The sequence below is a fragment of the Tigriopus californicus genome, chromosome 2, assembly GCF_007210705.1.
Source record: "Tigriopus californicus strain San Diego chromosome 2, Tcal_SD_v2.1, whole genome shotgun sequence".
Lineage (NCBI taxonomy): Eukaryota > Metazoa > Arthropoda > Copepoda > Harpacticoida > Harpacticidae > Tigriopus > Tigriopus californicus.
In genome coordinates, this window is record NC_081441.1 from 12,653,298 (window position 1) to 12,662,816 (window position 9,519).

Consider the following 9,519-nt stretch of genomic DNA (forward strand, 5'->3'; position numbering starts at 1 on the left):
GTAATGTTGCGTTTGTCCCAGATAGTCTCAAGATTGCATGACCTCTCAACACGTGATTTCAACAGTCTGAGATGAAATCAGCAGTGGTTCAATACAAGTGTCACTTAGCTGCAATGACAATTCTTTTATATGGGTCTAAAACCAATTAAAACCAGAAATGTGTTTTAAGGGAAATATCAACCCTTTTCCAAGGATGATATTTAACTTCGGCTGACTATGTCCAAGTTTTGTGTGTAGGAGATCAAAAACACACCTTTTAAAAATGTTTACCAAGGCAGCACACCCTATGCGTGTCCTGGAATAAATCTATTTTGACATCATTAAACCTGTACAGAAAAACAAATAGCAGCTCACCAAAGCAAGGTTGATGGACAGATTGATTAGTTATTCTTATGGGGCAATTCCACTTTGCTCTTGATAATCCATCACCCTGATTGTCCGATGACGTCAACACTCTGAAATGCTCGTCTTTCTTACACCGCGTCTTTCTTCCGAGCTTCCGCTCCTTCAAAGAAACGCTTAGGGTGGATTTGGAGGAGGTTCTTGTGTTCAATTAATTAGCAATAAAGGCGTCCCTATTTGGTCTTTTGTGTGCATTGCAGGTTTATTTGAATCCCTCCTTGGGAGTCTTGATAGGCAAATTAGATCCACTCGGGCATAAAAAAGTTGTTAAAGAGACGCATGTCGTAAACCATATACCTATCCATCTATATACACTGTACGTATGTCTGAATGAATGTACTGCATGTCAATCTTCGGATAGCGGCAGCAACATGACGACCTCCCGTGACGTCAATATCTTCCGGTTTATCAAAACTCTGAATCGGAAACCGAATTGAAGACTTCTCAAAGTCGTGGAGTGGTGTGTGTTCATATAGATTTTTGTCAAGCTTGTCTGTACCCTTTTGTCTCTGTTCTTGGCTCCAGGTTGTCACCGTGTTCTCAGCGCCCAATTATTGTGATCGTCACGGGAACAAAGGTGCGATATGCATCCTTCACGGCGATGATGTCTCGATGCCGGAGTTCAAGAAGTTCACCGCCGCTCCTCACCCCAAGATCACCAATCTGTATTATTCGAATTTCTTAGTGCGAATGGGCCTGCTTTGAGGGGGGCTATCGAATTTTAAATATAAACAAATGGTATTTTACACCGTGTGTAATGATGTGTGAACCAGGTGAAGTCGGACACCCTAATTTGGCACGCGAAGCCAATCATGTTTGAACAAATTGCGGAAACTTCATTTTCTCAGTGCTTGTCTTCTTGGTACATTTCGCTAATCACTCTCACTGACATTTTCAGTGATTTCATTGTTCTCGACTTTGGTTTCATTTCGATTTCAAAACTAAATGTACGCATCTGCTGTGACTTTTACTTCCGAGTTCTACGCACAAGCCAATAGGGCAAATAAAGACAAACAGTAGAGCAATTCCTTCAAAGGCAGTCAGTCATATGTTGAGGATGTTCTATGGCAAAGATTATTTATTCAAAGACTCTCGGGAGTATAGGTAACCATTCCAGCAACATTTAATTAAGTTCGTATGGCTGCAATGCACGTAATTTTGTCAACAATTAAGACTCCACCCTTCCAGTAAACAACGCTCTTGAGCACTAACTCCAACGTTGAAAAGGTCAGCAATCATCTCGCATCCGGATAACTCAGCGCTAAAACGAGGATTTGTTATAGCAATTGGAATTCGTGTTCGAACAAGGATTATATTGTGTGTTTGGTACAACAGCTAGCAGCTAATAGAAATTACAGACCTTGATCAAAAAAACAATTTTGTACTCTTAGGTATGGTATTGTCAAAATTGAATTTGAAACGGGAATAGATTCCCTACAATTTGAATTTCGGATTGAGTCTAACATTGAAATTTGGCACTAATTTTTGAGCATAGCTTTAGAAGAACAAGTGATGTCTCCAAATGTGAAGAATTTAAGCCTTCACTCTATGAAAAAATCAAATGGCAGTTTATTGCTAAGCACTCACCTCTCAATTAAACCCGCGCCATAAATTGTTTAAGAATGAAAAAGCTACCACTTACAAAATTGATCTCAATAAAAGTTGTCTTTTTGACCAATTCCAGTCTAAAACTGGCTTGCCTCTTACTTCAAAATTTTCAGATGTATTGTTGAAAGGAAAGTACTGTTTTTGAGAAGCAATAGAAATATGTACACCTTAATTTTCGGGCTGAATTGAAAGGCGTCCTTGTGGTCGTAATTGGTTATGTTTCTCAACTATTTGAATGGTCAAGGTCGCTCTTGTTTGCAAGCATTCCAATTTTCCTGAGGAAACTGAGATTGTCTTTCAAATCTAGACAGAATCGTCGTTTTAACAAGGGTGTGGCTGGGTTTGAAAACACAATCAACGCGTGAGCCTTGGCACATTTTGTGTTGCCCATTAAGTGGCAGGAGCTCAAAGATGCCTATGAGAATAAAAAAGGATCTTGTTTTTCCAAGGATAGAACGGTTTGGTCGGTGGGTCCATTCTACGATTTGGAAGATGCACGGAAGATGCATGGTTTAATCAAATAAGAAAAATAATGGCTTCATTCTTCGCCAAGACATGCAATGAATGAGCAAACAAACAGGCTGTCATCTTCCTTAAAATGTTTTTGAGGCATGGCCAACATTTCCGGAAAGGTTGACCAGAAGCCCAACGATCGTCCTCGCATAAATAACCGCGACATTAGTTCATCGTCATTAAAACCACTGGTCATCTTCCTTGACCGTTACAGAGTGCCGGTTATAAATTAGGATTCGGGCATATCATCAAATTAAACATTATTGGTATTGTTCTTTTTATACAACAAAATAGGGCTCACAACATCTGATTGATCGCGTCTCGAGATTGACATATTGCAGGCGGAAGCAATCGTAAGGAAACACGAACTAGGAGATCTCACTTGCATATTTTTGGCACCTCGCCCGCCTTGACTTTTACGATATGCATCACTGTGTTGGGAGCATAACAGTCACCAGAATTATCTCTTGTGTACTTGAGGGTTCCTGGTTGATCAATTTAAACGGCATTTACCAGTCAAGATTCAGACAGGTGCTTGAACAATCTTCTGCCATAAGTGGGCTCTCATTACAGGGAATAAGGGCTTTATTCCGAACATAATTGCGGATTTAAAGCCCGATTAGGTTTTGAAGGACTTCTTAATCAGGACGAAGAATTGTATCTATCCAATTAATATGCCCGGGCAATTTCATTCTGAAGGAAGCGTGAGAAATTGGATGAGAAAATCTGTCAATTTCAAAGCAAGCCCCGGAAATCGTCCACGAAATGAAACGCTCCTAATTCAAGACCACAATAGTACCGACTTCAATCAAGACAAATTTAGATTGAAGTTTGCTTTATAAACGCTTGAAAGGAGAGGACAGACGTAGTTTACTTACGTAAATGGGCTTTGAGCTCAATGCTCGGTGTCATGAAGAATGAAAGCAAGGGAGCGAGAATGCTACCATCAAGAACCCCACTTTGTTCATGAGAGCCTGGTTAGCGCGTGATTGGCAGGGAATGTTTTAAGAGATGACTAGAAACGAGTTTAAAGTTAAGGAAGTGGGTGTATTTTCCAATCCCAATGAGTGTAATCAATACATAATATCTGGGACCAGGGCAATTTGTCCGATTAGGTTCACTTTTCTCCTTCAGATGTGGTTAGATATGTGACTCTTCCGGGTTACTTAATAAATCAATCGGCAAGACCTTGCACCCTCAAGAATTGCATTTTTATTCAAAGGCCCCTAAGATTGATGAGTTTGAGAGACAAGAGGTTTTTTCCTTCTTCTTTCTTTCGATCTTTGTCTACGCGTGTTTGTGCTTCTGTTTCAATGCAATGGGAATCAATCTCCCGCCCACATGGGGGCACGAAATTCAATTTTCATTTGGTCGAGATGCAAAATGAAGGTCTCAATCACCGATATTGGCAGACACACTTCATAATATTTTATCCTTCTGAAACATTGCATGATGCTCAGGTACTTCTTTTTTGTTTCCTGAACCGTATGGTTCGTATCGTCTGATATACGACATCCAAAATTGTCTGTTAATGTTTGCGCCAACAATAGCTCTGGAACAAAAAATCTTCCATTGATTCTTTTCAGGGAAAATTAAACCATGCATTCCTGGAGAACCGTCAACTTTCAAAACTCTTCCTGGAAAATCGAGACTCAAAGTCAACAGCCGTCCAAGGTTCAATTAAGCTTGATGATTTCAATCAATGGCTTACGGAGCACAGAAGGCCTGAAAGGCATGGCTAAAGAACTCTGTACCACGAAGTATATTTTTGGTCCAAAGCCCCGAAAGATGATGATTTTTCTCTTTCTTTCTTTTTCTCTTTCGATCTCCGACCTTGGGCAACACGAGCCAACCAACAAATGAAGGAAAAGATCGCTCAATGCCACCCTGAATATCGATCGACGGCTCCAAATCTGATTTTGTCGTTACTCATTTTGATTCAGTGTGATTCAAAAATAATTCGCGACCAAATTAAAATCAGAGCGCAATCACATCAAAGTCGGAGATACAACATAAATGATGGTGAAGGACAGGTGTTTCAGAGATTTGCGAGATCTTAAACCATCCTTTTATTGAAACTAGAAAATGAAGCTTTTAATGGGTGGCATAAAAAAAAACTTTCACAAAGCGAGTAGAAAATAAGTATCTAGAAACAATGAATTTTGATAGAATTCATTACCACAGGGGCACAAATTAATGAAATTAATCAGAAAAAACCATTTGTAGAAGGCTTGCAATAAGAGAGACATAGATGAAAAATGGCGCATAGTCAAATATTTAATCCTCGGAGCTTGATGTTTGCTTGCAAAACAAATTGTTTAAAACCCCATGCCCAAGATGTGGCAAAACAAAAGGGCATGAGTAAATAACTTTGAATTAAATCTGACAAAGATTCATCTGAATTTCAAGGCGAAACAGCACATTCCTTTTTCACCCTTTACTCAACCCCTTCACAGTTTTCAGGGCCATTTGCTGCAGAGTGAACAGGTGTAAATTGAATTCTGATTAGAAGTGACATTGATATGAATCTCTCTTGTGTTCTTGCCTGCATTCCAAAGTCCAACCAAAGAACCGCACCAAGTTTTTCTTTCACATTCCTAATTGCAACACGGATCATCCGAGTTTTTTTTCTCTATTAGACATAGTTATGTGTCGCCGAGAAGACCCGATAAATTTCCGGAAATGAGGCACTCTATTGGAAGATTGAAGATGGCGATGGATCCCAGATACATGGTCGAGGTACAAAGGTCCAATTGAATTATTCTCCCGGATCAAACCTGATTCTTTTGGGGTCGCTGGAGTGGGAGATAGGATAGGATAGGAGAAGCCTATCCACAAAAAGTGCAAAACCCATCACCATTTTTAGTTTTTAGTCACCACTCGTTTCCTTGACCTTCTGGGGCGAGGTTTTCTGATCGTTCTAATCGAGCTTTTTAAGGGTTGATCCTGCTGTAATTCCAGTCCCGATTCGGGTCGATCGAGACCAAATTTGGATGGACAATGGCACATTTATTGCTCACTAAAACTCAAATAAAATCTATGGACTTGGACCCTCCTCTTGGCGTGTTGATGAATTGTTTGAAATGATAATTAGTTCGGTTAGGGCATGAAATGACGGGTCCAATTTCAAGACGTCAAAAAAGTGAAGGGTAACTAAAGGCTCATTGCGAAACTTGACCAAGACTCTTAGCCAATTTTCGCATGAACCTGGAAATCTCGGCCCTTAGAACCGGATATTTGATGGAATAAATGAGTTGAAAGCCGTCATACAAAAGTGATTAATAACCCTGCGGGGGCAGTTCATGATTCAAGTTCACATGAACTGGTTCACTATCAGCTTTGTCCCTTGATCAAAGAGGTCTTTCCCAAACAACAGCAACATCAACAATGCTAAGCAGGGATGTACATCCCCCCATAGCCCTTAAGCCAAAACCGAATGAAACGAAGTACGATTGGCAACGAAATATGTGTCATACCAAGCGGAATGGACTTGAAAGTAACTTCCTTGACATGACATGGGAGTGCTTTGGATCCAGCCTTGCCCCCTGTCTATTTCAGGAAGATGTCGTGGTTGGTTTCAACCAAGGGGTTGGGTCAGTTACTAAATGTATTCATAGCGTCATTCAACTCTTTGGATGAAGGTTTGGCCATAAACATGAACGCTGTACGGAGTAGTGTTGTATGTAAATGATCCAGAAGATGTGGCTGCTGTCAATGGAGCTGACGATCCTGGCCTCCTTGACCTTGGACTCGCTCTATCGATGCTTGAGACAGACTAGACACGACTTCTCAATTCATTTTTAGGAAGATTGCAATCCACCTATGCCTCTGGTAAATCAATTATCAAGTCATGAAAATGTTCATCTAACACGAACTGTGAACTTGAAATCACTGAGAGAAAAACCCCTCTTCTCGTTAATAGAGATCGACGGACCACGATCGGCAAATTTCGAACGGTTCAAGGACCTTTTAGGGCTGGATGTATGGAAATCGTGGACGAGCGCACCCAGTGAATTATGGCTTTGTGGTCGCTTATTTGGCGACGTGTGTGAAATTGATGATTATTGATGGATATTCAGTGTTGCCTCATTTATAAGGAGTGCTGCGCAACACTGTGGACGCTTTAGTGAACATCAGGGCCGCCAAACCAAAACAGCAACAATATAAGTGGGAATGCCATAACCGCAATCGTTTGATGTGTTATGCCACCTCGCTAAAAAAAACTAAGGATTGGCAATACTAATTCGACAAAAAGAGGTGCTATTATTAATACCATAATGAACGCTATTGATTCGCTTTTTCTTCCGCATGTTGCGGAAAATACATTTGAAATCGAATTGGCCGTTTGTTATTGCTTTAGACGAAAAAATCTGATGTATTCAATATTAGATTTTTCAAACCCCACGAAAGAATATCGCATTAAGAATTGTTTCAAAATGCGTAACCGTCCCGAGGAAGACGTTGGAACGCATGCAAAAGACGTTTAGTCAAACCCTGTTTTTCCTCAACGAAATTGGTTTTGAAAAAGGTCCCTGAGAGTAAGACATAAACCTGTTGACGAATGACAAAATTCACGTATCAAGAAATCTTGTGATCGAATAAAAAAAAGAACCACGGTATCAGACTTTTTTCCTTCCGAGCCACCACTCTCAACATCTGTTCTTGCATCCAGATCTAGGGTGCTGCTTGTTGTTGTATCAAGTATCAAGAGCTCCAGACCTGACTCCATTTCAGCCTCAAGCTCTTCCCTTATATGCGATATTACCTTCCCATTCATTGAATTATCACGAGCATGTTTTATGAATCGTTGCCAATAAGTTTGCCATCCTGTTTCCTGTGTGCCATATGATCGCGTGGTTGCCCCCGACCATGACCCCTAATCTCAGGACGCACAAATTTCCCATTGAAAGACTCGAATAAAGATCATCCATGATCAGTTTCAAAGAAAACGATCATCAGGGTTGACAGTATCGAAATTACAGGGTTTGGTGCGCATCAAGTGGATCTATTGTGCGCCAACATTCAACCATCAAGCATGACATTTCAGGGTGCCAAAATCGCGCGATGGCTTCAATCCCAAGGATGCCTGGATTCCACTTGGCTGGGTATCTCAAAATGTAGCTCAATTTAGGCGCTCTTTGAGTCTTAAGGACCATCTGGACAACTTGGAGGGTAGGTAATAAATCACCTGTCTCTTTAACGGGAAATTCTGCTGTCCGATCGAGGACATCAAGGCTTGTTTGACCGNACGAGCATGTTTTATGAATCGTTGCCAATAAGTTTGCCATCCTGTTTCCTGTGTGCCATATGATCGCGTGGTTGCCCCCGACCATGACCCCTAATATCAGGACGCACAAATTTCCCATTGAAAGACTCGAATAAAGATCATCCATGATCAGTTTCAAAGAAAACGATCATCAGGGTTGACAGTATCGACATTAACTGATGATCCTATTGGTTTGGTTTAACAACAATAATGGATCATGCTTGACCATTCAGGACTGTACAAATGTCAAAAATGCCCTTTGTCTTGATTTATGTGGGTTTTGAAAGAGTAATGTTTATATGTTATTAAATCTCTTGACAGAGTAATTTGATGGGAAATCATTAATGCAACTGTTAAAAAAAAATGCTTTGATAGTTAAATTGCAAAACTACTTGGCACAAAAAATGGAATATTGGTCTGTTTTGAAATCTCATGTTGTGCAAGGCTTTAATTCTAACATTTGGGGATCTCTTCATAAATCTTTGGGCCTCGGACAAAAAAGTGCTGGGTTAGATGGAGGTTATGCGATTTTGCCCCAGGCTTTCTCCTATTTTTGATACAAGATTTCTGACCTAGGGCAGGGTTGATAGAGTGGTACTTGACTTCAGGTAAGGACGAAGTGAACCAAGTTCAAGTTCAGATGTTTGAACGGAGGGCCAAGGCTAGGTATGGATTTAGATTCTGAGCACATTTGCCAATTAAAAGGGGTTAAGAAGCTCTAACTTGGGATTGTTCTTCGCCTCTGCGTCCGCCTACTGATCTAATTTCTTGACGTTTATGGCCAATCTATGTGAATGCGTTGGGTAATCTAAACTCGGAATAAGAGCAGCATGTGTGAGCTTCTTAGCCAAATCCTGATACTTTGCTAGTAGGAACCTTTGTGCAAAATGACACACCATGGTTCCTTCAACTGGATTGCAACGAGCGAGGCAGAACAAGTCTCTCATAAAATGCAGTTAGAAGCTTGAACTGTTCGTTAATAACGCACCAGGCCATTAATACGAAACCCAACTTGATCTGGGCAGTCAACAGGCACTTGCTTGGCGCTTCTGCCTCATCTGCCATCTCTTTAGACAGCCACACCTGCCTAGGCAATCCACTTTCAATCGTGAATAAGCTACATGTCAATTAACATGTTGCACGAAGCAATGTTAAACCAATTAACCGTTCTAGCGCAATGTCTGATTATAATGTTATATATCTCAAGAACATGTTGCAGGAATGGCATCCAATAGAGAAAAAGAGCAATTTAGTCAGTTCCTTTCCAAGACTACCAAAAAGGCGTGACTTTCGTGCATCTCAAAATGTATGAGGTTACATTGATTGAGTTCGTCACATTTATTGACCAGACAATCCGGTTCTGGTTCTGGAGTTGTCATCCCCAAGTATTTCCGGCCTTCCCCATCCAGAAACATCTCGGATCTAGAAGCTCCCCAAAATGGGTGGTAGAAGGTAGTCCAATCTTATCCCGTTTTTTAATGAGACGGAATTTGTTCAGAGGGTTCTTCAATCCGGTTGAACCTGTTCGACACGAGGAGTACCAATGCTTGGCCCCTTTTTTCCACATATTGATAACATTTGAAATCTTGACACTTGATTGACACAAACAGCAATAGATCAAGATGAGTTTGGGCTGCAAATGTGGAGGCAATTCTTGGAAGTTGTCACAAGATTTGACGATACCGACCACCTTGGAGGCGGAATTCCATTCGTCTGGTTTTATATGGATG

The 9,519-nt window shown here is 40.8% G+C and overlaps 2 protein-coding genes across 2 annotated transcripts in view; one reads left to right on the forward strand and one right to left on the reverse strand.

The window, feature by feature from the left end:
• Nucleotides 1-1,148, forward strand: part of LOC131893306 (serine/threonine-protein phosphatase 5-like) — a 4,749-nt gene extending 3,601 nt beyond the window's left edge. Inside the window, exon 4 of the mRNA XM_059243299.1 lies at nucleotides 928-1,148. Coding sequence (XP_059099282.1) covers nucleotides 928-1,107 — 180 coding nt within the window. The 3' untranslated portion in view covers nucleotides 1,108-1,148. The remainder of the gene's footprint in view (nucleotides 1-927) is intronic.
• Nucleotides 1-9,519, reverse strand: part of LOC131893336 (uncharacterized) — a 54,998-nt gene that overhangs the window by 26,634 nt on the left and 18,845 nt on the right. The window lies entirely within an intron of this gene.